Here is a 26,904-nt window from a genome sequence, read left to right on the forward strand (position 1 = left end):
GACGCAAGACATGTTCTCTGCCTTCAGGAGCTTCCACTCGAATGGCGGGGGCAGGTAGGCACGTTATATACCCATTCCCTCCAAAAAAGTCACCTCCTCCAGGTGGCCCTCCCTGACAACTCCTCACCCCTTCAACTCATATAGGCAAATCCCTCAGCCACTCTGCACAGTGGGCTTACCTGTCTATTACTTAATTATTGATCTGTCCACTTGGTTTTGTTATTTATAATAATAATAACTGTGATATCTGTTGAGTGCTTATTATGTGCCAGACACTGTACTAAGCTCTGGGGTGGATATAAGCAAATCGGGTTGGACGCAGTCCCTATACCACATGGGGCTCACGGTCTCAATCCCCATTTTACAGATGAGGTAATTAAGTCACCGAGAAATGAAGTGACTTGCCCGAGGTCACACAGCAGATGTGGCAGAGTCGGGATTAGAACCCATGACCTCCTGACTCCCAGGCCTGTTGTTTCTCTTATCCCTAATGCGGAGTTATCCGTTTATGTCAATCAATAATAATAATAATAATAACTGTGGAATTTGCTAAGCGACTACAATGTGCCAGGCACTGTACTAAGCGCTGGGGTGGATACGAGCAAATTGGGTTGGACACGGTCTCTGTCCTACATAGGGCTCACAGCCTTAATCCCCATTCTACAGCTGAGGGAACTAAGGCACAGAGAAGTGCAGTGACTTGCCCAAAGTCACACAGCAGACAAGTGGCGGAGGCAGGATTAGAACTCATTACCTTCTGACTCCCGGACCCGTGCTCTATCCACTAGACCGCACTGCTTTTCTAAATCGATCAGTGGTGTCGATTGCCTCCCTACTAAACGCAGGGCCCTGTACCCGAGTGTTTGACGGAGATCAACAGTCAATGGTATAATCAGTGTTATTTATTGAGCGCTTACTCTATGCACAGCAGTATACTGAGTGCCTGAGAATATAATACAACAGAGTTCTTTGCTCACATTGAGCTTACAGTCTAGGGAAAAGCAGGCATTAATATAAATTCATGCTTTTCTTTGCTCACAATGAGCTTACAGTCTAGGGGGAAAGCAGGCATTAATATAAATAAATGCTATTATACAATCATGGTAATTTATACTGTCAAAAATTTACCTTTGTTACTCTGCAGATATTTTTGTCTGCCTTTCTCAGTTGGAGTGGAAGCTCAGCGTGAGCAAGAAATGTGTCTCGTGCTTATCGTGGGTTCAAATCCCATTCTGCCACTTGTCAGCTGTGTGACTGTGGGCAAGTCACTTCACTTCTCTGGGCCTCAGTGACCTCATCTGTAAAATGGGGATTAAGACTGTGAGCCTCACGTGGGACAACCTGATGACCCTGTATCTCCCCCAGCGCTTAGAACAGTGCTCTGCACATAGTAAGCGCTTAACAAAACCAACATTATTGGTTGGTGTTGCCGGTTGGTGTGAGGTGGATGGGCAACAATCGAAGGGTTCTGGGGTATGGGGAGACGTGCGTAAGGTGACATTTTAGAAAGAAGATCTGGATAGCAGAGGAAAGTACCATTGGTTAAAAGCCATTGATTAAAAAGTATGGACTGGAGAAGGGAGAGGCTGGAGGCAGGGAGGTCAGCGAAGAGGCTGAGATAGGAGTCGAGAATTGATTAAAAAGTATGGACTGGAGAAGGGAGAGGCTGGAGGCAGGGAGGTCAGCGAAGAGGCTGAGATAGGAGTCGAGACGGGCTACGATCGGTTGTCGGGCCGCCGTGGGAGCCGTTTGGTTGGTGAGGAAGAGGCGGATCCGCGACGTGGAGAGGAAACGCTTATCTGCTCGTCTCCTCGAACAGGCCCGGCGTTGAACACCTGGCCCGGGGCTCTGCCTGCAGTGGGCATCCGGTCTGTTCTTAGCGTGTTGATGGCGGTGGGGATGGTGATCAGGGTGAGCTTCCCCATCCCCCCTTTCCTTTCGGCTCTGGTTGACAGGGAGACGCTGTGCAGAAGATCCCCGGGAAGAGGGTGAGAGCATTCAAGTCTCCCTCCACATTGGGACCACTGCCCAAGGAGCACTTAGCAAAACCTTACGCCGGGGGCACTCCTCCCCTCACCCCACCTTGCCCCCCAACTCTTCCCACCAGCCCCCGGCCCCACTGCTTCCACCGAGAGGCCGGGAGGGGCTGGTCTCTGGTCTTTCCATCTTGGGGTCAGTCTCTCTGCGTGTTTAGAGCCCCGATCGACGTCTGTTCACGTGATCCATCTCCTGCAGGAGCGAAGGCAGCCGGGGCCAAGAAGCCCAGTGGGTACTGCGCTACCTCGGCCTGCTCTCATCTATCTCGCTGCGGACCCCACATCCTGCCTCTGGCCTGGAAAGGCTTCCTTTCTCGTACCTAATAGAAAATGACTCTCCCTGCCTTCAAAATATTATTGAAGACCCATCTCCTCCAAGAGACCTTCCCTGCCTAAGCCCTCCTTTCCTCTTTTCCCACTCCTTTCTGTGACACCGACTCACTACCTTTTTTGTCACCCACCCCCCCAGCCCCACAGCACTTACGTCCGTATCCGTACTTTATTTATAATATTGTCTTTCTCTCCCTTTAGACTCTAAGAACGATGTGGGCAGAGAGTGTGTCAGTTTATTGTTCTATTGTACTCTCCCAGTCGCTTAGTCCAGTCCTGGAATGAATGAATGAATGCTCTGGGACGAGTCAATTCCTGAATCGTTCGAGGGTGGTGGGAAACATTATTTAAAGAAAGATCAGAAATAGCCACAGGAGGGCCATATGAGGCAGTGGACGGCGGAGTCCGGCTCCCTCCGTCTGGGGCTTTGCCATGCAGTGAGAAATCCCTGTTGACTGCCCGGGCAGCTCCAGCTGGGCCAGTCAGTAGGCTCCGGGACCCACCGGGATCTCCATGGCGGGGCAGCAGAGCCCGGGGCCGGAGGGAAGAAAGGAAGCATGCTAGATGTTTGCGAATGCCCTTCGCCACCCACACCAGCTTTGCCTCTGGCAGAGGGCGGGCACGGCTCTACCCTCTTCCCGGGAGAAGCCTGATCCAGCCACACCTGCGGTCACCTATTCCCCTCTCCCAGGGCACTGAAACGGAAATGCATCTGGAGGGGACATCGCCGGGGGCCGGCCCTCCCGGCCTGACCCCCGGGAGGAGGAAGGCAGCGCCGACCCCAGCCTCCAAGCCTGCAGCTCAACAGAATGCATGCAACCAGTTAATAATTATGGTATTTTTTTAAGTGCTTACTATGTGCCAAACACCATACTAAGCGCTGGGGTGGGTACAAGTAAATCAGCTTGGTCGCAGTCCCTGTCCCACGTGGGGCTCACAGTCTCAATCCCTCAGACCGAGGGAAGCGCACAGCCAGTGCTCCCAGAATGCGCGTGGTGGTTTGGGGTGGGGTGGGGGGGAGGGCACGGTGGGAGGCGGTCTCCTTGCCCATGTATGTGCCCTCCCCAGCATGCCCTCTGTGCCCCTGGGGCCCAGAGCGGAGATGGCTTTCCCACAGACCGCTGCGTGGCATCTTTCCAAAACAAATCAAAACCCAGAGTCAGTTGGCCCCACTCTCCTCTGCCCGGGGCTCCGGGCCCATGCGTCTCACCCGAATCGTTCCCTCAAGTCCCTTCCCGGCCCCCAGCTCCGGGCCCCCAGGAGATATGGGGTCTGCCTCAGATGGGTCGAGTGACCTCAGGGAGGGAGCGAGGAGGCAGGGTTTTGGGGGGAGCAGGCGTGATGGGGTCGGGGCAGGTTTGAAGAACCGTTAAGTCAGGGGGCACTTGTTTTGGGGGGAGGGGTCTTTCTAGCCACTCTCGGCTCTGGTGGGAGCCCCCGGGGAGCGAGGCTGGAGTCCAGCTCGGACTACTCTGGGAGAAATGGTGGCTTCACCCCCAGAGCTGGGACCCGAGGACACCAGCCCCTTCGCCCCCAAAGCGGGAGCCGAGTTACCGGCCCCAACGTCCCCAGGCCTGGGAACCAGGTCAGGGTGAAATCCCGCTGCCTTCACCCTCTCCCGTGGGGGCTGCTGGGACAAATAAGGCCCCGAGTTGGAAGAGCGGCGTTGCGATACGCCCTCTGGCACCCATTCTGGCCTGGCACCCCGCTCCGCGCCTGGAATCTAAATGGGTCTGATCCATTCACCCGCTCCCCGCCGCGCCGGCCTCGCCAGCACCTCCAGAGCGAGGGCCGGGGCCGGTGAGATGCGGAGACCTGGCCCGGCCACCCCATCCTGTCATCACTCAGAGGCTCGGCCTCGGTCCCCAGGGGCCGCCCTGGCCGCCACCCACCCCTCTCCGGTGCGAAAGCGACAGCAAGGGTCGGGCCGCCTGGCAGGGGGAAGACTGCCCGGGCCCCCTCCTCCTGCCCCGGCCTTGCACTCTCCACCGAGCCTCCGCCCGCCGCACCCAGAGGAGGCCCCCGCCCCTTCCCCCGTTCCCGCGGCTCCGGCCAGCCGAGCCGGCTGCTTTCTCGACCCGTGGACGGCGGGCGCTCCTGGCCTTCCCTAAAAGGCCGGCCGGCGCCCGGAGCCCGCGGCTGTTTCCCCAACTGGAGTTTGGGCTTATAAGGCCGGAGAGTGGCTGACCTCCGGTGGGGGCCGGGGGCCGGGCCCCGGCCCGGCCTGGTTTGTCGGTCGTCGTCGGCCCGTTCATCCGAATGTGTCGTTCTGCCTGCCTCAGCCCGCACCGCCCAACGTGGATCCCTTTCCCGGGGGTCACCTAGCGAGGTTGGTCTTCGGGCACACCGGCAGGGCTTGGCCGTCTGGACAGACTTGGGGAGAATCAGGGGTCTGGGGCAGTCTGTGCTGGGTCTCTTGGGGAGAGTCAGGGAAGGAGAGGGAAGAGTCTGGGATGTGGGATGGTCCCTGCTGAGTCGCTGAGGGAGAGTCAGGGATGGAGAGTGGGGGGCAAGGGATGTGGATGGGCCATTTTGAGGGATAGGGCAGGGAAGGGACATCGTTTCTGCCAAAACCCCCAGCTGACCGATCGCGATGGGGAAGAGGTTTATGACTGGTCCAAGGCCCTGCCTCTGCCCCTCCCACGTCCCCACGCCAGTGTAGCAGAGCGGATACCCTTGGTCAGCTGGCCCCTCGGGCCAGTGGCAGACCTTCCTGCTCCCCCAGACCCTGGGGTCTTCTCTCTGAAATCACCCTGGTCCTCAGGGGGTCCCACGATAAGGGAGGATCCAGGGGTTCCAGGTATGAACCCAAGCCTCTTTCTCAATACGGGGTGACTGCTCGGCATGGAGCCACCCTCATCCACTCCCGGGTTTGGCTAATTTCCACCGTGGCCTTCCCCCACCGGGCCAGCTGCAGAGGCGCCTCTTGGGCCAGGGGCTTCTCACCGTGGGGTCCTTGGGGCCCACGAAGCCGGACCACCCTCCCTCCCGCCCCTAACCTCCGGCGGCGTGCCCAGGTTTCCCCGCCGGCCGGCCCCATCCAAGAACGGGCCTCCTCAGTAGGGACGAGAAACGGTGGTGCGGCGGCCGTTGGGACTGGAGGGGAAGGTGCTTTCAGCAGGATTTGGCAACATCCTGAAGCAGCCCGGGCTGAGAGCGTTGCCCCAGAGGTTGGGACCCCCGGGCTGTTAAAGCTCCCCCAGGGCTTCTTCCCCATTCCTTAGGGCAGGGATAGGTGCGTGCAGAGGCTCTGTGGATGCAGGAACGCTAGTGGCCGCGGCAGCTCAACCAATCAGTATTTCCTTCAATTGTATTTATTGAGCGCTTACTATGTGCAGAGCACTGTACTAAGCGCTGGGGAAAATACAACACAACAATAAACGGTGACATTTCCTGCCCACAACAAGCTCACAGTCTACAGCACTTGTGTGGCTTAGTGGAAAGAGCCCGGGCTTGGGAGTCAGAGGTGGGTTCTTATCCCGGCTCTGTCACCGATCAGCTTTGTGGCCTTGGGCAAGTCACTTGACTTCTCTGTGCCTCAGTTATCTCATCTCTAAAATGGGGATTGAGACTGTGAGCCCCACGTGGGACAACCCGATTACCTTGTATCTCTCCCAGCGCTTACAGCAGTGCTCGGCACATAGTAAGCACTTAACGAATACCATCGTCATCGTTATTATTATTAGAGTTAGGGAGACAGACATCAATACAAGTAAACTATGCTTCTTGTGGACAGAGCAGTCAGTTGTATTTATTGAGCATTTATTGTGTGCAGAGCACTTGGAACATGTAGTACAACAATATAACAGACAGTCCCCACCCACATCGAGCGGGAGACAGCCATGAATATAAAGAAATAAATTATGGATGTGGACACAAGTGCCGTGGGGCGGAGGGAGTGCAGGGAGCAAATCCAAGCTCAAGGGGGATGCAGAAGGGAGGGGGAGACCACCCGCTCCCCGCGGACCCCGGCGTAGCACTGGGTGCCGGTAAGCGGCAGCCACCCGAGTGTCGGGGGGCCCGCTCGCAGACCGACGGTCATCTTCTCTCGGGGGCTGTCCGCCCGCCGAAAGCTTGGGAAACTCTCGTCCGGTGTCTCATTTCCCCCGCTGCCCCCGAGGGTCACCCCCCACGTCCTCTGGACCGGGGAACCGCTGAAAGCCATTGGCCGCCGGCACCGGACCCTCAAGCACTCTCTTCCTTGCTCGCTTACCGGCCTGTTGAATGACCTCTGGCCCGCCACTCCCCCCCTCTGTTTCCTCCTCCTTCTCCACCCAGGTGGGCCTCCCGTCCAGCCCCGGCGAAGACCCTGAGGAGGGGAAGGAGCCTGAGCTCCCCTTCCCACACTCCTCCCCCCCGCCCCGGGCTGCCGGAGCCCGGGAGAGGGCGGGAAGGTGGTCCCAGGCTCTCTCTCTCTCCCGGGCTCTCCTGGCTGCCTGTGGGCTCGTGGTAGGAAAGCAGCCTCTTCCATTTCCCCGTTTGGCACGGCTTCCCTCCCCCTCGCCCGGCTCCACCGGGTAGTAACCAGCTGCCCACCCCCACCCCAGCGGCCTCCCGCCCCCCCAGGTGGGGCACATCACAACCTTTCCTCCAAGGGCTACGAAATCTGGCCAACTGCAGTGTGGGTGGTAGGCTGGCTGCTGCGGGCTAAGCACAGGGTGGGGCCAGGGCGCTGCCTATTTAGGGTCCGACCCCCAGCCGAGAGGCACAGCAGGAACAATAATAATAATGATGATGATGATGATGGTATTTGTTACGTGTTTACTGTGTACCAGGCACTGTACTACCAGTGCTGGGGTAGATATATGCAAAGTGGGTTGGACACAGTTCCTGTCCCCACGTGAGGCTCGTAGTCTCAACCCCGATTTTACAGATGAGGGAACAGAGGCCCAGAGAAGTAAAGTGACTTGCCCAAGGTCACACAGCAGACAAGTGGCAGAGCAGGGATTAGAACTCAGCGGAGCAGGGATTAGAACTCATGACCTTCTGACTCCCAGGCCCAAGCTCTATCCCCTGCACCGTGCTGCTTCTCACGAATTCTCAGGATCGGAAATGACGGTGTTGATTGAGTCCACACTCGGTGCCAAGAACTCTGCCGAGCGTGGGGGGTAGACTCAGGAGATTCAGATTGGCCACACGGGGTTCACAGCCATAAGAGGGCTGGAAGGTAGAGAATCCCCACCCCATTTTATGTGAGGAAATTGAGGCAGCAAGCGGCCACTCCAGCGACACCCCTCCGCCCAGCCCCACGCTTGCTGCAGTTTCCCTGGGCTGGCGGAGGGCGGGGAGGTGGTGTCCCGGGGACCGCCCCCCGACTCACCCCTGGTTCCCCTGGACCAGGGAAGGAGCTGGGGCAAGGGTAGAGAGGGTGCCCCAAGACCCTAGGCACAACCCTGGCCTCTCCACCGGCTCCCCTGGGCCGGAGGGGGAGTGGGGAGGGGGTGTCCCGAGGACCTCCGGTGGATTCCCCTGGGTGAGGGCCGCCTCTGCTGCCCGTCGAGGGTCTTATCTCTCTGGAGCACGGCCCGGCCGGCAGGCCGGCCGGCCGCATGCACTGCTGACCCTTTCCTGCCGACAGCTTGCGTTTCCTGCGCTGCCAGAGCCTCTGAAGCCTCTGTCGCTGCCGGGCTTGGGGCCCCGCCTCTCCCCCCCGCCCCCGGTCTTCCCCTTCCCACCCCCCCCCAACCCCCCCGCCGATCTAAGCGAATCCATCCCCCGGCACTGCTCTCCGTCCCCACCCAGCCCGGCCCTCAGAACCCGGTGGCCGCGACCAGGGGGACGAAGCTCCGGGGGCGGGGGCCGGGCCAGGCCGGGGCGGGTCGGTGGGGGGCAGGTGGCCAGGGCCAACGGGGGAGCCCCCCGGCCCTCCCGGCAGCCATGCAGCGGCGGCTCGAGGGCAAGGTGTCCTCCTTCTTCTTCGAGTACGACACCCCAGGATGGTGCTCCGTGCGCAACAAGAAAGTGGGGGTCACCTTTCGGCTGATCCAGCTCGTGGTCCTCGTCTACGTCATCGGGTGAGGATGGGACCGGTCCTCTGGGTTGGGGGGAGGGGGTCATCTCGTCCATCCCCCTGCCTCCGGGCTGGGCTCCGGCGGCCGGGCGGCTCGGCCGGGCGTCGTGGGGATCCCCGGGGTGGGTAGTGGAGCCCCAGAGCTCCTCCCCTCTCCTGGGCGTCGGGGCCTGAAGCCGGGGGCTCCCGCCCGGGATCACGGCCACGGCGGGGGAGATGTGAGAGGGGGACCAGGGCCCGGGGGGGAGGAGGGTCGTCGGGGGAACCTACATTCCTGAGCAGGTCTCGGGGTCTGCCGGGCCAGCGGGACGGAGCTGGATGGAGAGAAACCAGATTCCTGTGGGTGGGGAGGGCACCGTGCATGGGTGTGTTGGGGTGTGGATGTGGTGTCAAATTCAGACCGACGGGAGTGGTGTGAGGGGGCGTGGGGGGGCCTAGCATCTCAGGGCCGGGAGGAGACCGTGCGGGGCGGAGGCCGCTGGGGGCCGGGGCCCCCGGGGGCAGGGCACCAGCTGTCGGGGCAGAGGGTGGGGTGGGCCAGGGCGGTGTCCACGGCCACCCCTTGGTGAGGGGCCCCCGCCCACACCCCCTCACAGGTGCTCCTTATCTCTCTCTCTCACACACTCACACCCACAAACACACTCACACATACCCACACACCTCTCTGAGAGAGGAAGTAGGAGTTAGTGAGAGCGGCCTCCGGCAGCCGCCGCAGCAGATGAGCAGGGGGGCCGGGCGAGGCCTCGGTCCCGGCGGAGACCCCGCTGGCGGCGGCGGCACCGGGCCCGGTTTCCCCGCTCGCTCCGTTGGGCCGAAGTCCCCCGCTCTCCGGAGCCTTACCAGCAGCGCCCGCCCGACCCCCCCGTCCTCCCGCCACGGGGCCGGGAAATTCTGCGGCTGCAGAGTGTCCGTGTCTTAGCCCCCGGGGGTCCAGGTCCCACCGCGTCAGGGGAGGGGGCCGGCCAGCCCGAGACGGACAGAAGGAGCCTGGAGCCGCTGCCTGCCAGACCTGATAGCTCGGCCCAGGAAAACCACAGAGGAAGAAGGGAGCGGCCCGTTCCCCAGCTCTGGGACGACGGCCGGGGTCAAGGGACTTGGACTAGGCCGCTCGCCCTCTCCGCCTCGCTCTGAGACGTTGGCCGGGGTCAGGGGGCTTGGGCTAGGCCACCCGCCCTCCCCGCCTCACTCCCGGGATTCTCCCCGGCAAGACGACGTGGTGGGACCGTGGCCCGGCCGACGAGGTCCGGCCTGTTGTCTGGAGCCTGCCAGTCGACGCCCCCAGTCCCCGGGACCGGGATCCCCCCGCGGGCTGGTGGAACCTGGAAGCCGAAACCTCCCCAAGCCCCCAGAACGTCCTGCCCCACACCCCGATGAGAGTCTGGGGGAAGGGGATGCCACGAGCAGGACTTTCAGTTCCAATATTCTCCAGCTTCTGCTCCGACTCCCCCTCCCCCCCGCCCGGAACGGACCAGGGCGTCTGTTTCTCTTAGGACAGGATGGGGGATGGGGACAGGGTGGGAAAGCTGCGTTCGAGGGACCCTGAGCATGGACGGAGTGAACAGTCCAGGAGTGCCAAGATGCCAGCGGCCAGCCCCGACCGATATCCCCCAGTAAAAGTAATCATCATCAGTGCGCTCGTTGGTCAGCGCTTACCATGGGCCAAGCACCGTACTGAGCACTAGATCAAACACGAGACCCTCAGGTCAGACACAGTCCTTGTCCCCCAGTCTAAGTAAGGGACAAGCAAGTGAATCCCCATTGGACAGATGAGGAAACTGAGTCCCGGAGAAGTGAAGGTAATCTATCGTACTACTATTGGTCTTGAGCGGTACGGGTTGCGCTTCTCTTGCATTACGCTCTGCATGGTTACAAGCCCACCACAGACCGAGAGGGAGGCCAGGAAGTGCAGCAGCAGACCACGTTACGCCTACGCCTCCGGCCACGATTCGCCTCTAACGATAAGAATAATAATTGCGGTGTTCGGTAAGCGCTCACGATGAGCCAAGCACCGTACTAAGCGCCGGGGCGGATACGAGCAAATCGGGATGGATAACGTCCCCGTCCCACGTGGGGCTCGAAGTTTCCATCCCCATTTTATAGATGAGGGAACTAGGGCCCAGAGAAGTAAAGTGACTTGCCCTAGGTCACACGGCAGACAAGTGGCGGAGTCGGGATTGGAACCCATGCCCTCCGGAAAGCCCGGCCCCCACGCAAGTGGAAGCAAGGGTTATCTGTGAAGCTGCCCCGTGTGCCCATAGATGGCAAGATGGTCCACTTTATGGGGATGGACTGGGGGGAGCCGGGGCCGGGGGGGGGCTTGGTCAGCACCAACTTTGGGTATGCGACTGCCGTGGTGGAAAATTCCTCTCCACACCACCCGTCCCAGGAGGCCGTAGGCGCTGACGCATTTCCTTCCCTGACCCGGGCCTTGTAGATCGATCGATCGATCGATCGATCGATGGGGTCACGGTCTGTGGGTACCGAGCAGCGGGGCGGCACAGACGGGACAGATGGAATGCCACCCAGCCCGCCCCTCCCCCCACCAGGAGTTTCCACTCTAATGGCCCGGACAGATGGATGCTTTCACTTTGGAATGGGGACGGGGGAGTTTATAACCAGTGGCTTAAAGGAAAAAGAAAGCTCGAGCGGGTTATTTTTGTTGCAAGCCTGGACCGCGAGATCCCATCCATCCCCCGCTTCCAAGCCGTCAGGCCTGGGAGTAAGTCAGTCAGTCGGTCGTATCCTCTGAGCGCTTACGGTGTGCAGAGCACCGTCCTAAGTGCTTGGGGACAGTACAGTAAAACAGTAAAAGGACGCATTCCTGGCCCACAATAAGCTTACAGTCTAGAGAGGGAAACAGTCATTAATAGAATAAAGAAATTACAGACATGTATACAAATGCTGTGGAGCTGGGAGCGGGGAATGAAACATCTCTGACCGCAACAACTGTCCCGGGACGCTTTCTCTTCCCGGAGCCGAGTTCCGGCCTGGTTTATTTCTAGCCCCTGATGCCCTGCCGCTCCCCGTGTCCGCCGCCCCGGAGGCTGGGGCGGGTGGGGAGCAGCCAGATTCGAGGAGCTTTGAGGGCGACTGAGGCACAACTCCCAGAATGCCGTGGGACCTAGGGGAGGCCGGGAAGACCGAGCGTCACCAGGGAGCGAGAGCCGCCAAGGGGGCCAGGAGGGGCGAGGGAAGTTGAGCCTCCCGGTTCAGCCAAGCCCATCCCAACTTTGGGGCGTTGTAGGCAGGGAATGTGTCCGATTACTGTTGTATTGTACTCTCCCAAGTGCTCAGTACAGTGCTCCGCACACAGTAAGTCCTCAAAAAATACAACCGAATTGAACGAATGAACGGATATCGGCCCACACCCCGACCGAAGCGGGGTAGACTGGAAGCTCCTCGAGGGCGGGTATCGTATCTCCTCCCTCTGCCGTCCTCTCCCAAACGTCGTGTGCGTGGCGGGTGCTGTGTCGATGCTATTTTATCTCCTCTCCCTCTCCCCGCCCCCTGCCCTCCGTGGGCCGGCCTCCAGATGGGTGTTCCTGTACGAGAAAGGCTACCAGTCGGCCGACAGTCTCATCAGCTCCGTCTCGGTGAAGTTCAAAGGGCTGACGGTGACTAACGTGACCGGTATGGGCCCGCACATCTGGGACGTGGCCGATTACGTCTTCCCGCCACAGGTGAGCCTCGGAGGTGCCGAGGGCCCCAGGCTGCTAGAATCCCGGTCCCACTCGCTGCTTGGGCATCGGGCCCGGCCCCCATCACCTCCCAGGTGCCAGTGGGCACCAGGCTAGGGGGACCAGCCTCCCCAACCCACCCCTCGAAGCCCTGAGAACTCCTTTCTCTTTGACCCCCGCCTCTGGTCTAGAAGCCCCTTCCTGCGGGGAGCCCTCAGGGATTTTTTTTTAATGGTATGTGTTAAGCACTTACTAGGTGCCAGGCACTGCACTAAGCTCTGGGGCATATATAAGTTCATCAGGCAGAATCCCTGTCCCATGTAGGATTCACCGTCTTCATCCCCATTTTACTGATGAGAAGTGAAGCGATTTGCCCAAGGGCACACAGCAGAGAAATGGCAGAGCTGGGATTAGAACCCAGGTCCTTCTGACTTCCAGGCCCATGCTCTATCCACTAGGCCAAATGTGTTCTGCAAATGTGTGCAGATCGATACGTAAATCTAGTCAGGGTATGTAAACAGAGAAGCAGCATGGCTCAGTGGAAAGAGCACGGGCTTTGGAGTCAGAGGTCATGGGTTTGAATCCTGGCTCCGCCACTCATCAGCTGTGTGACTGTGGGCAAGTCACTTAACTTCTCTGTGCCTCAGCTACCTCATCTGTAAAATGGGGATTAAGACTGTGAGCCCTACGTGGGACAACCTGATTCCCTTGTGTCCACCCCAGCGCTTAGAACAGTGCTCTGCACATAGTAAGCGCTTAACAAATACCAATATTATTATTATTATTATTAAATGTGAGCTCCCCCAGTTGGATGGAGAAAATCAGGCAATTTTGGATTAAAAAAAGGCCCTTCGGGGGCCAATGTATTCTCTTTCAGTCTGTTTCTGTTTCTATCTTTCCCTGTGTGTCCTTCTGCCTCTTTTTCTCTCTTGGCCTCTATGTCTTGTTCTCCGTCTTACTGGATGGGCAGTCAGAGATGGAGTGAGGAGAGAGCTGGGGTGGGGGAGGGTCCATGCTGGGTCACTAGGGGAGAGTCAGGGATGGAGAGGGGAGAATCAAAGGTGGGGGGGGTGTTCTCTTTAATCATGAGGGTGGATGTCCAGGGAGGCAACCAGCACATGATTTCTCCAGTATCCTGGTGGGCACGAGATGACTGGGCAGGGGATAGGAAGGGGACACTGCTCTGGGCCCAGTATTCTCACAAGTCCCTGGCCCCAGCCCTTCTCTCCCCTAAGGACCCCAAGTTCCATCACCCTTCCAGCCTGACCCTGACTTGTTCTCCCTCCTCCAGGGGTCCAGCTCATTTGTGGTCATGACCAACTTCATCCTCACCACCGATCAGCAGCAAGGCAATTGCCCAGAGGTGAAGCCCGGCCACTCCACCCCGCTGGGCTTGGGGAGTTGGGGCAGACCAGACGGCGGTGGGAGGGCCTTGTTGGATATCCGGGTGGGCCGGGCTCTCCCACTCTGCTTCCCCCACCTTGGAACTGGAAGGCCCCCCGGGCCTCCACCCCGGCCTCCCCCTACCGAAAGCCCCTGTGGTGAACATCCACTCGCGCTAATTCTCTCCCTCGCGGTGTCTCCCGGGGCAGGAAGAGAGGCAGCTCCCCATCAACCGGGACGGAAGGGCAGAGTGGGGCTCTGGGCCACCATTTCCCCCCGCTTTCAAGGTCGAAGGTGTTCTTTTAGAGCTCACTCCACCGTGACGCCCCTACAAGCCCGGATCCGTGGCCCCCACTCTGGAATACATCGAGGGGACACCTCAGGGACCAGGGGATTGGACGAGGCCACCTCTGACCGCACGTGTGACCCCTGGCCGGCTCCGGCCACTTCTGCTGTCCCCTCGCTACAGCTCCCCCAGGATGGGACGTGTCAAAATGACCAGGATTGCCCCCAGGGACTGTACAAGCGCACGAGCCAAGGTGAAACCCATTACCCTCGATGCCCTGGGACCCGGGGTCCCACCCCCCCAGAATGCAGGCTGGTTCTCCGAAATGGGCTCTGGCCTCTGCCCGAGGGGCTGGTTGGAGGGAGAGCTAGAGGGTGGGGAACACGTTCAGTCCCAAGACTCCATGAGTACCCCCTTGGAGCCCCCTCACCCAATTCCCTCCAGGAGCCCCAGGGCTGCCCCCTCACTTCCCTCCTGGGAAAATGTCCACCCACCACCACCGTTCTGCCGAGAGTCCCACCTCTCCCCGTCCATTCCCCCCTTTCTTCCCTCAGGCATCAAGACCGGCCGGTGCGTCTCCTTCAACAAGACGGTCAAGACCTGCGAAGTCTTTGCCTGGTGTCCCCTGGAGGTGGATGACAACATTCCTGAGTAAGAGCCCCCCACCCCCCCCCCCGGCCACCTTCAGGTTTCTGCCCCCAATGCCAAACCCCGAGGTCCCCCTTGACCTCGGGGCTCCCAGTAAGGGGCACGGGGATGCACGGAGAGATGCCAGCCCCACGGGGACGATGGGGCTGGGACCCCGGATTCCCAACTCGGGGAGCGATGGAGCACTGCCTCTTGGCTCTGGGCAGCCTGCCAGCCCTCTCTATCCTGCCCTCCCCCCCGACCCCGTTAGGATCAGTCCCCAGCCTATCTAGCTTGACTCCTCCAAAGCCCTACCCACCCCGCAGTGCCCAGTAAAGTGCTCTGAGATGTCCAGCTCAGCACCTCGAGCACAACGGGCGTCCAGTGCAGCTACCGGCTGATCCTGTTTTCCTCCTGCCTCTCCATGCTCTCCTCTTGCCCCTGTTTCCCCCGGAAGGCTTGGGTGGCCACCAAGCCCTTGACAAATCTGCGTCTTGTCTCCTGCCTAGACCGAGAACTCTCTGTGGGCAGGGAATGTGTCTACCGACTCCTTTATATTGTATTCTCCCAAGCGCTTCTTACAGTGCTCTGCACACAGTAAGCGCTCAGTCGATATCATTGATTCCTTGATCGTTTGACTGACTGCCTCTCCTAGTCCTCCCCTGCTCCAAGAGGCCGAGAACTTCACCCTATTCATCAAGAACAGCATCAGTTTCCCTCGGTTCAAGGTCAACAGGTGAGCTGGTCGGAGGGATAGATACAGGATGATGATAATAATAATAATAATCATTTTAAAAACTACTGTGCTATTTGTTAAGTGCTTGCTCTGGGCCAATGACTGTACTAAGTCCTGAGGTAGATACAGCAGCGTGGCTTAGTCGAAAGAGCACGGGCTTGGGAGTCTGAGATCGTGGGTTCTAATCCTGCTCGGCCTCTTATCAGCTGTGTGACTTTGGGCAAGTTATTTCACTTCTCTGTGCCTCAGTTCCCTCATCTGTAAAATGAGGATTAAGACTGTGAGCCCCATGTGGGACACCCTGATTACCTTGTATCTACCCCAGCGCTTAGAACAGTGCTTGGCACATAGTAAGTGCTTAACAAATGCTAATATTATACAAGATCATCAGGTCAGACACAGTCTCCTGCCCACATAGGACTGGGGGGGGGGTCTAAGAGGGAGGGAGAGCAGGGCTTAGGGAAGCAGCGTGGCTCAGGGGAAAGAGCCCGGGCTTGGGAGTCAGAGGTCATGGGTTCGAATCCTAGCTCTGCTACTTGTCAGCTGTGTGACTGTGGGCAAGTCGCTTAACTTCTCTGTGCCTCAGTTGCCTCATCTGTAAAATGGGGATTAAGACTGTGAACCTCACGAGGGACAACCTGATTAGCTTGTATCTCCCCCAGCGCTTAGAACAGTGCTCTGCACCTAGTAAGCGCTTAACAAATACCAACATTATTATTATTTTAGGCCACAGATAAGGAACAGGCCCAAAGAAGGTGAATGACTTGCCCAAGGTCATCCAGCAGGCCGGCGACAGAACTGAGACCAGAAACTCGGTCACCTCTCTCCCCGTGACAGTCAAGTCATATTTGTGGAGCACTTGCCGTGTCCAGAGCACTGTACTGAGTGCTTGGGAGAGTAGAGTACAGCAGAGTTGGTAGACATATTCCCTGTCTGCAAGGAGCTTACAGACTAGACGGGGGAGACACATTAATTACGGATATGAATATAAGGGCTGTGGGGCTGAGGGAGGGGTGGAATAAATGGTGTACATCTAAGTTGCAAGGGGGACACAGAAGGGAATGGGAGGACAGGAAATGAGGGCTTAGTCAGGGAAGGCCTCTTGGAGGAGATGGGCAAGCACTTATCCTCTCCCACCTTGATTATCGTATCGGCCCCCTTGCAGACCTCCCTATCTCCTGTCTCTTTCCACTCCAGTCTATACTCCATTCTGCTGCCCGAATCATTTTCCTTCAAAAACGTTGAGACCATGTTTCCCCACTCCTCAAGAAGCTCCTTTGGTTGCCCATTCTCCCCCTCATCAAGCAAAAGCTCCTCACCACTGACTTTAAAGCACTTAACCACCTCGCCCCCTCCCACCTCACCTCGCCGCTCTCCTACTACAACCCAGACCGCACACTTTGTTCCTCTGGTGCTAACCATCTCACTGTACGACGATCTTACCTATCTCGCCGCCGACCTCTCTCCCACATCCTACCTCTGGCCTGAAACTCTCTCCCTCCTCAAATCGGGCAGATAATTGCTCTCCCCAACCTCAAAGCCTTATCGAAGGCACATCTCCCGCAGGAAGCCTCTCCTGACCGAGCCCTCCTCTCCTTTTCTCCCACTCCCTTCTGTGACTCTCATACTCGCTCCTTCATCCTCCCCTCCCTCCCCCACAGCTCGTATGTATAGATCTGTAATTTATTTATCTATTTATTCATTTATTTATTTATATTAATGTCTGTCTCCCCCTCTAGATTGTGAGCTCGTTGTGGGCAGGGAATGTGTCCGATGTTGTGTTGTACTCTCCCAAGCGCTCGGTAGAGTGCTTTGCACACAGTAAGTGCTCAATAAATACGATTGAATGAATGTGCTTTTAATAAGCCTTTGAAGTTGGGGAGAGTGACTGTCTGTCAGATATGAAGAGGGAGGGCAGTCCAGACCAGAGGCCGGATGTAGGCTGGGCCTTTTTCACTTGCCCTGCCTCCAATGTCTGATATGTATGTGGCGGGGGGGTGGAGGGGGTCGGGGCGGGGAGGGGTATATGTGATTGCACAGGTGGGACGGGCGTGCGTCCCCATGTGTTCCCCAGTCCTTCATTTGGTTAGTGCCTTGATGGTGGGGGTTGTGCAGGACCTCAGTCCCGCCCCGCCCCTGCGGTCGTGGTGAGAGTCAAGGGGCCGTCTCCTACCCAAGGCGTTCACGGGCTGCCCGCCATCTGTGAGCGAGGGGAGCCGGCCGTTCCGACCGGTACAGACCCAAAAGAGGCCATCCTGACCGTTGGTCAGTCCGGGCCCAGAGGTCCTTTGGGTTGTGAGCGCAAGAAAATTTCCCCTGGGTGCCCCCACCGGCCCGGCCCCCTCCCCCAGAGTTATTCAGGTCCCTCTCCCGGCACAGGCGCAACCTGGTGGAGTCCATCGATAACAAGTACCTGAAAAATTGCTTGTACCACAAGACGCGGGACCCTCTGTGCCCCGTCTTCAAACTGGGCTACATCGTGAGCGAGTCAGGACAGGACTTCAGGGCCCTGGCCTTGAAGGTACGGGGAGCTCCGGGATTCCCCCGGGTGGGGACGGAGGGCGGCGGCGGAGGAGGGAAGGGACCCGTGCCGGTGGGCGGAGTGGGGACCCAAAGGCCCGGGACCAGTCTGGAGGGCCATCCCTGGTCCCGGAGCTCTAGGCCGAGATGCCCTGGGCACCCCGGGATGCCCTGGACCCCGGGGAAGGGGGGGGGTTCCTGCAGATAGCGGGGGGTACCAGTCACCACAGCGCGACCCCATCTAACCGTCAACCGAGGGTAAGTGCCAAGCGCCTACTCAGGGCAGGGCACTGGAGTTAGCACTGGGCAGTTCTGGACAGAAGGAAGACACGCAGACCCTCAAGGGGCTCACAGTGTATAGGGGAAGTGGCGGGCAGACAGGCAGAAAAAAACCAGTTAGCAATAATGGGAACGCCAGGATAGGGCAGGAAGAAGCAGGCTGCTGGTTGGGAAAAGGTCCGAGCTCCTTGGGGGCGGAACTGAGGACCGGGGGCCTGACGGGGGTGAAGGAAACTTGTTTGTGGAGCACCTCCTAAGGGAAGTGGCATGGCCTAGTGGGTAGAGCGTGGGTCTGGGAAACAGGGGACCTGGGTTCTAATCTCAGCTCCATCACTTTCCTCCTGTGTGACCTTGGACAAGTCACTTCACTTCTCTGCTCTTCAGTTTCCTCAACACCAAAATGGGAATTTAGTACCTTTTTTTCTCTCCTCCTTAGACTGTGAGGCCCCACTGGGACAGGGACTATGTCTGACCTGATTAACTTGTATCTACCCCAGTGCTTAGAGCAGTGTTTGACAGAGAGTTAGCACTTAACAAATGCCATGAACTGTGAGCCTCCCCTTCGTGGGACAACCCGATTACCTTGTATCTACCCCAGCGCTTAGAACAGTGCTCGACATACAGTAAGCGCTTAACGAATTCCATAATTATTATCATTAAAATAACAACGAAAAGGAAACCTCTCCATGAACACCTTTAGCCATAAATGAGAGGCCTAGTCTTCCTAGAATGCCTTGAGAATGAGAATGAATCAGCAAGCCGGGTGGAGCCTTTTAAATTTAGGAGAGGGAATGGTGGTACTCTCACACCCTTTCAGTCTCTCTTTCTCTTTTTCTGCCTGCCGGGACTCACTCTGATAGCCTTGCTGATTCGTAAGTACACACGCTCAGAACTTTGAACCTCCCTTAGCTAAGGAAGTTTACTTGGGGATTTAGAGTCGTTTACGGCTCTATCAAAGTCGAGGGTATGTCTTGGGACATGTATGAAATCTGGATCCGGTCTAGTTTTCTGCCCAGTCCCTCCTTTAATTCAACCAACCTTTGGCTTCTGGGCATTTTCGAGGGCCTGGGGGCGCGGGTCCCAGATTCGTGATCCGAGACGTTAGGAATAATAATAATGATGGTGTTTGTTAAGCTCTTACTACGTGCAGAACACTGTTTTAAATGCTGGGGGAGATACAGGGTAATCAGGTTGTCCCACGTGAGGCTCACAGTCTTCATCCCCATTTTACAGATGAGGGAACTGAGGCACAGAGAAGTGAAGTGACTCGCCCACAGTCACACAGCTGACAAGTGGCAGACCCGGGATTCGAACCCATGACCTATAACTCCTAAGCCCAGGCTCTTTCCACTGAGCCGCGCCGCTTCTCTAAATCGCCCACGTTCCAGGCTCTCCTCTCCAGAGCCCCCCATCCTTCCGAGCCCCGACTCCTTCCCCGGCAAATTCACGTTCTTACCTGGATCCGATGCCCCAGTTTGGTCTAACGAAACCGGGGGCTGGGTCGGGGCCGGTCCCAGATCACCTGGCCAGCTGCGCCTGCCGCTGACCCCTCACCCCCCCGGAGCTGCTCCTCAAGCCCGGGAACCTGCTCGGCCTTAACTCCACTGTAGAGAAGCAGCATGGCTCAGTGGAAAGAGCAAGGGTGGGGAGTCAGAGATCATGGGTTCAAATGCCGGCTCTGCCGCTCGTCAGCTGTGTGACTGTGGGCAAGTCACTTAACTTCTCTGGGCCTCAGTTCCCTCATCTGTAAAATGGGGATGAAGACTGTGAGCCTCACGTGGGACGACCTGATGACCCTGTATCTCCCCCAGCGTTTAGAACAGTGCTTTGCACATAGTAAGCGCTTAACAAATATCAACATTATTATTATTATTATTGTAGACCCCCCACACACAGCAGTAGAGAAGCAGTGTGGCCTAATGGATAGAGCAGGGGCCTGAGAATCAGAGGAACCTGGATTCTAATTTCGGCTCTGTCGCTTTTCTGCTGTGTGACCTCGGGTAAATCGCTTCACTTCTCTGGGCCTCAGCCACCTCAGCGTTGACGTGGGGATTAAGACTGGGGACAGGGACTGTGTCCATCCCGATTTGCTTGCATTCACTCCAGCGCCCAGTGCCTGGCACATAGTAAGTGCTTAACAGATGCCCCAGTCTAATTATAGTTCGGACGACCCAGGATGCAGGGATACTTGGACCCCTTCTCCCCCGCCCCAAACTACACGCCCCCCTGAGAGGGAAGGGGGAGAGGTTCTTGATTGAGATGATGTCCCCGGGTTGGAATTGAGCAGAAGCAGTAGGGTCAGCCTGACCAGCCTGGACTGGGGCTGCAGTGGGGGGGCCGTGGAGCGCGACAGACGAGGGAAACCGAGGAGTTCTAGGGGTGTCGACCGTCTCTGGTCCTTCTGCCCCGGGCAGGGGGGCGTGGTGGGCATCACCATCGACTGGAACTGCGACCTGGACTGGCCAGTGAGATTCTGCAAACCCGTCTACCAGTTCCACAGCCTGTACGACGAAGGGAACAAGATCTCTTCCGGGTTCAACTTCAGGTGCGGATCCCCGGCCCCGACTCGGCCCGTCCCCGCGGGCCGGTTAGGCCGTCAGCCGGGGAGGGCGGACAGCCGGTCGGGGCTGCTAGCTCTGGAGCTTATCTGCAAGGGTGGCCTAATCCCAAAGTGGGTGGTGGGTGTCGGGGGGCGGGCTCAGGGCAATGCTGGCATTCGGTTTCCGATCTCCTTACCCGTCCCTCTCCCTCTCAATTGGCAACCAGTTCTGAGCCCCTTCCACTCCCCACCCAAGCCCTCCGTCTCGTTGATCTGAGGGTCTTCTAGTGGCTGGGGCTGAGCTGGGCCCTCTCCCCCCCCCCCCCCCCCCCAGGGACCACCTTGGGGCTCGCCCCCCTTCACCCAAGCCCTCCGGAGTGTCCATCCGGCCGGCGTCCTCGGGGGTGTCATCCTTGGGGGTGTCAACCTGGCTCCCTGGACAATTTCAGGGACCTTGCAGGAAGTGGGACAGAGGAGGGCGGGGTCCCAGCAGTCCTTACCAAGAAGGCTAGGTGGTATGTTGGGGTCCCCAGCCTGGGGCCTGGCCACTCCCCGGGGCCTCTCCCTTTCACTTCCCGGCTCAGTGTAGACGCACCCGGAAACGGGATCGGCCGGGTAGAGTGGGAAGCCCGGTGGAGCCGGGGCCCGCCGTCCGGGAGAGGAGGACGTGAGCCGGCTTGGGTCTCTGCCGCCCGGCCCCAGGTTCGCCCGGTACTACACCAACGGGACCAGCCGGAGAAAGCTGTTCAAGGTGTTCGGCATCCAGTTCGACATCATGGTGGACGGAAAGGTGAGGGCCCCGGATCCCGGCTCGACACCTTCCCCCATTCCCCACCTGCCCGTTGCCCCCCAGGGTTGGGGGGCGGCAGGGGGGCGGAAGTCTCCGGGGGTGGGAGGCGGTGTCCGCGCCGGCGGGGCAGAGAGAGGCGCGCTCAGACCTTGGGGTGGGGGCCGGGGCCGGGCTTCCCCCGGGCATGACATCCACCCCCTTCTCTCCCTGGGCGCCCCGCTCCGCTCGGGCAGGCTGGGAAATTCGACATCATCCCCACCATGACCACCATTGGTTCTGGGATCGGGATCTTCGGGGTGGTGAGTTCCAGGGTGAGCGGGGGGCGGGGGAGGCCAGTCCCTCCCCTCGCCCCCCGCCTGCCACCTTTTGCTGGGGAAGCCGGGGGTGGGGGTGGGCATCGTGTGGGGTGGGGGTGGGAGAGTGGGGAGGAATATCTAAGGGACGTGTGGGAAGCAGGAGGAGACAGAACCCTGTCAGGGGCTGCCCCGGGACTCAAACTTGGAGGGACTGGCCCCGGGTAGTTTTTTTGTTTTTATTTTTATTTTTTAGTGGTATTTGTTGCCATTTAATGGGGAAGCAGCATGCCTTAGTGGATAGAGTTCGGGCCTGGGATTCAGAAGGACCTGGGTTCTAATCCCGGCTCCTCCACTTGTCCGCTGGGTGACCTTGGGTAAATCATTTCACTTTTCTGTTTCTCCGTTACCTCATCTGTAAAATGAAGATTCAGACTGTGAGCCCCATGTGGGATGGGAACTGTGTCCAACCCAATTACCTTGTATCTACCACAGCGCTTAGAACAGTGTCTGGAATATAGCAGCACTTAACAAATACCACAGTTCTTATTATTGTTTGTTGAGTGCTTATTATGTGCCGGAGACTGTTCTAAGCACTTGGGTAGATATAAAGTAATCAAACAGTCATTCATTCAGTCGTATTTCTTGAGCGCTTACTATGTGCAGAGCACTGTACTAAGCAGCACGGCTCGTGGCGCAGTGGAAAGAGCATGGGCTTTGGAGTCAGGGCTCATGAGTTCGAATCCCAGCTCTGCCACTTGTCAGCTGTGTGACTGTGGGCGAGTCACTTAACTTCTCTGTGCCTCAGTTCCCTCATCTGTAAAATGGGGATTAAGACTGTGAGCCCCACGTGGGACAACCTGATTCCCCTGTGTTTACCCCAGCGCTTAGAACAGTGTTCTGCACATAGTAAGTGCTTAACAAATACCAACATTATTCAGTGGAAAGACCACGGGCTTGAGAGTCAGAGGTCATGGGTTCGACTCCCGGCTCTGCCGCTTGTCAGCTGTGTGACTGTGGGCAAGTCACTTCACTTCTCTGTGCCTCAGTTCCCTCATCTGTAAAATGGGGATTAAGATAGTGAGCCTCACGTGGGACAACCTGATTACCCTGTATCTCCCCCAGCATTTAGAACAGTGTTCTGCACATAGTAAGCGCTTAATAAATGCCAACATTATTATTATGATGATTATTACAATTCAGCCACAGAGAGAGACAATCCCTGCCCAACAGTGGGCTCACAATCTAACAGAGACTAACAGCCACAGCTTTGCTAATACACACACGTTCACAGACATGTTCCCACACACACAAGCACACACGTGGACGGACAGATACGTCTACACAAGATCCAGGCCTGGGAGGCGGGGGACTGGCAGGGATGACCCCTCTCCAGACCCTTTCCTTCTCCCTCTCTGGAGGAGTCGCCGACCCCAAGCGAAAGGGGGAGAAAGAGGGATCCGAAGGGGGCCTAGGGGTTGGGCTGAGGATGGGGCACAGGGAAGCCGTCCCCATGCGTCCAGCGGCCTGGGAAGATGCCCTTCTGCCCTCCCAAGGTGGCATCCATTCCTCTGCGCCTGCATCCTTCCCAGGCTCGCACACAGGGCCCAGGAAAGCAGGGATGGATGTTGGATTTACAAAGGGGGGAGACTACAGGGGATGGGCAAGGCCCCCTGACCACTGGGCTGGGGGTCGCCAGCCGGGTTGGCCAAAGCCCCTTCCTCGGATCACCGGGGCCGCTTGGAGGGCGGGGGTCGAAACAGCAGGCAGGACTCTGGACCACATTTCCGGCGGGGATTCATTCATTCCATCGTATTTATTAAGCGCTGCCTGTGTGCAGAGCACTGTACTAAGCGCTTGGGAAGGCCCAACGGAGCAGTGAAGAGTGACAGTCCCTGCCCACAACGAGCTCACAGTCTAGACGGTGAAGAAGCAGCGAGGCTCAGTGGAAAGAACCCGGGCTTGGGAGTCAGAGGTCGTGGGTTCTAATCCCGGCTCCGCCGCTTGTCGGCTGTGTGACTTTGGGAGGGTCGCTTCACTTCTCTGGGCCTCAGTTCCCTCGTCTGGAAAATGGGGATGAAGACTGGGAGCCCCACTTGGGACAACCTGATGACCTTGTATTCCCCCCCCGCAGTGCCTAGAACAGTGCTTGGCACATAGTAAGCGCTTAACAAATGCCAACATTATTATTAGACGGGGAGAGACAGACATCATTACGAATAAGACATCAATATAAAAGAAATACAATTACAGTGCTGTGGGGCGGGGACGGGGGGAAGAGCAAAGGGAGCAAGTGACGCAGAAGGGAGTGGGAGAGGAGGAAAAATGGGGCTTGGTCAGGGAAGGCTTTTTGGAGGAGATGGGCCTTCAGTTAGGCTTTGAAGGGTTGGAGAGTAATTGTCTGGTGGATTTGAGGAGGGAGGGAGTCCCAGGCCAGAGGTGGGATGTGGGCCAGGGGTCGGCGACCAGACAGGCGAGATCAAGGCACAGCGAGAAGGTTAGCAGCAGAGGAACCAAGTATGGGGGCCGGGTTGTAGGAGAGAAGCAAGGTGAGGGAGGAGAGGGAGAAGTGATAGAGTGCTTTAAAACCAGTGGTGAGGAGTTTTTGTTTGATATGGAGGTAGATAGGCAGCCACTAGAGATTTCGGAGGAAGCGGATGACATGACCTGAACGTTTCTGTAGAAAGATGATCCGACCAGCGGAGTGAAGTATGGACTGGAGTTGAGAGAGACGGGGGGGGCTGGGAGGTCAGCAAGGAGGCCGATGCAGTAATCTAGGCGGGATAGGATGAGTAATTGCACTTATGCGATAGGAGTCTGGCTGGAGAGGAAAGGGCAGATTTTAGCAATGTTATGAAGGTGAGACTGACAGGATTTGGTGACGATTTGGTGACCGATGTCAGCCACTGTGAAACCGCCACTCCTTCCTTCCTTCCTTCCCTTCCTCCCTCCCTCCCAGCCTCTGTGAGCCTGTGGCCCGCCCAGGCCAGGACTCCAGCTCCGACGGGGACACCAGAGGAGTTGGTGCCCCGGGGTTACGGGTGGACCATCTCACATCCTCGGCTCTCCCCTCTCCATCTTTGACAATTCCCCAGTGACTCCAACACCCCTGACTCTTCCCCACTCCATCCCTGACTCTCCCCCAGTGAGCCAGCATGGACGTCCAACACCCCTGACCCTTACCCCTTCTATCCCTGACTCTCCCCCGGGTTCTAATTCCGGGCTCCTCCACCGCTTCTCTGCTGTGCGACCTGGGACGGGTCACTTCACTTCTCTGGGCCTCAGTTCCCTCACCTGTAAAACGGGGATGAAGTCTGTGAGCCCCGGGTGGGACAGAGACCGAGTCCCACGTGATTAGCTTGTATCTCCCCCAGCGCTTATTATAGCGCCCGAGACACAGTAAGGGCTTTACTAACACCGTTTTAAAAAGTGACGGGCGGTAGGAACCCAGGCGAGCCGAGTGATGGCAGTGGGTGACAGTGGCGTTCATTGTGTTGCACCGGGCGGCGTCCTCCCGGGGTCCGGGGCCCAGGTGGAGGGGGACGGTGGGTCCCCGGGCTGGGCCCTGAGTTTTCCCTCACTCCCAGGCCACCGTTCTTTGTGACCTGCTGCTGCTGCATATCCTGCCCAAACGGCACTATTACAAGCAGAAGAAGTTCAAGTACGCCGAAGAAGTGGGGCCCGGACCCGTAGGTGCCCGACCTGGGGGGGGGGGGGGGGCGGGGGTAGCGGGGGGCGGGAGGCGGGTGGGCAGCTCTGGTTCCGGGCCCGGGACCACCTGGGAGCCGCCCAGGTGGTCCCGGCCAATCCCCGCTCGGCGTATGTTGCAGGACCGGCAGAATCTGGCCGCCGGGTCCTCGAGGGAGGGCCTGAAGACCCCATGATGGGTAAGTGGGCGACCCCGCCCGGGTGGTTAGTCCCTATCACGTCTGTGTCTGTTGAGTGCCCACGCCGTGCCAAGCATCGGGGTAGATACAGGACCATCAGGGGCGAACAAGGTCCCCCACAGGGCTGACGGTTTCAGGGGAGGGGCAGCACGGTTCTTATCCCCACTGACTGGAGCCCAGAGAGGGTGAAGCTCCTGATCGAGGTCACGCAGCAGGCCGGACCCCAAGCGGATCCCCAGAGAGTGGGGGAGCGTGAGGGAGGGGAACCTCCGGCCAAGACCTGACTCCTCCCTGACCGTGCCTCCGCAGGCCTTGCTGACCAGGACCCCTCCCCGCCCCGCCTCCCCGGGACGTGACCGGGCACAGAAGTCCCGAGCCCGGCCCGGCCTCAACTTCGGCCCCTGGGGCCCGCACCGTGTGAGCCTTCCCTAGCCTGTTTACAGTCCGGTGGTCCGAGCCAGAGGCTGAACCCCGAGCATCACCCCCCAACACTCACACTGCACCCCTACAGCATCCACTCCGACCCCAGAGCTGGCTGACTTCTCCCAGCACCTCCACTGGTGGGTCTGGCCCGTTTAGACCCATTCCTCTTCGGACGGGGCGGGTGTTAGGGTAGGGGCACCCCAGGTTTCCGACACCACGGAAGCCGGGGCGGGCCCCCAGAGTGGGGCTGGACACCTGCCGTTGTTTCATCCCTCACCCCCCGGGCAACCCCGGACTGGATGGTCCCGATGCAGACCCGTGGCCCGGGGAGGGGCATTGGGTCACCCAGGCCTCCCCCGTCCCTCTAAACCCCGGGTGGGGGCACTTAGACCAACCCCACACGGGGGCCCGGGGTCAGGCCTCCTCAGCTGCCCACCTCTCCCCCACTGTCTGCCAGGCCTCGGGTGCTTCGCTTCCTCCCCACCCCTCCTCTCCATCGCTTCGGATCTACACCTTCCCGCCCGTAGGCCGGGACGCGAGTCCGGGTCCCTCCCACGCCCACAGCGTCTGCAGTGTGTCACGGTCTGGGGTCACGGGGGCCGGGGGTAGAGGTCACGGGAGGTGGGGGTCTGCTTGGGTTCTGGAGGATTCTGAGATCTGGGATGGGGTCAGGGGAGGAGAAGGGGATGCTGGAAGATCCCTTATCTCCCCAAAGACTGCAGTGACCCTTAGTCGATATGGATCACTGCGGGAGGGAGGGAGGGTGGGAGAGAACGGATGTTTTGTAATAAAATGGATTGTGATAAAAACCACCCACCAGTTTCACTTCATCGGCCCTCTCAGTGACCCTCCCCACCGCCCCCCGGTCAGCCCCACTGTCCACCCAACTCAAGGCGCTGCTTCTGACAGAGAGAGACTGTACGTTGGTTGTTCTCCTGGACATCCAATCAGACTGTAAGCTTGTTGTGGGCAGGGAATCCTACTGTTTATTGTATTGTACGGTCCCAAGCGCTTAGTACACCGCTCTGCACGCAGTAAGCGCTCAGTAAATACAATTGAATGAATGGTCAGGGGTGACTGACCCTCCC

The 26,904-nt window shown here is 58.7% G+C and overlaps 1 protein-coding gene across 1 annotated transcript; it reads left to right on the forward strand.

Moving 5' to 3' along the window:
• Positions 1-8,243: 8,243 nt before the first annotated feature.
• P2RX1 (purinergic receptor P2X 1) lies at positions 8,244-26,628 on the forward strand. Its single transcript, XM_029081753.2, has 13 exons — positions 8,244-8,380; positions 11,909-12,056; positions 13,345-13,416; positions 13,906-13,975; positions 14,277-14,373; positions 15,005-15,085; positions 17,465-17,606; positions 20,299-20,429; positions 21,126-21,213; positions 21,447-21,512; positions 25,094-25,195; positions 25,337-25,393; positions 25,703-26,628. The coding sequence occupies exons 1-12, from the start codon at positions 8,244-8,246 to the stop codon at positions 25,388-25,390; spliced, it is 1,188 nt and encodes a 395-aa protein (XP_028937586.1). The 3' UTR covers positions 25,391-25,393; positions 25,703-26,628.
• The last annotated feature ends 276 nt before the right edge of the window (positions 26,629-26,904 follow it).

Source organism: Ornithorhynchus anatinus, chromosome 17 (genome assembly GCF_004115215.2).
Source record: "Ornithorhynchus anatinus isolate Pmale09 chromosome 17, mOrnAna1.pri.v4, whole genome shotgun sequence".
NCBI classification, from domain to species: Eukaryota; Metazoa; Chordata; class Mammalia; order Monotremata; family Ornithorhynchidae; genus Ornithorhynchus; species Ornithorhynchus anatinus.

Coding starts and splice junctions, on each gene's coding strand:
- P2RX1 (XM_029081753.2), top strand. CDS start 8,244: ATGCAGCGGCGGCTCGAGGGCAAGGTGTCCTCCTTCTTCTTCGAGTAC. Junction 13,976..14,276: donor GTACAAGCGCACGAGCCAAG/GTGAAACCCATT, acceptor TTCTTCCCTCAG/GCATCAAGACCGGCCGGTGC. Junction 17,607..20,298: donor TCAGGGCCCTGGCCTTGAAG/GTACGGGGAGCT, acceptor TGCCCCGGGCAG/GGGGGCGTGGTGGGCATCAC.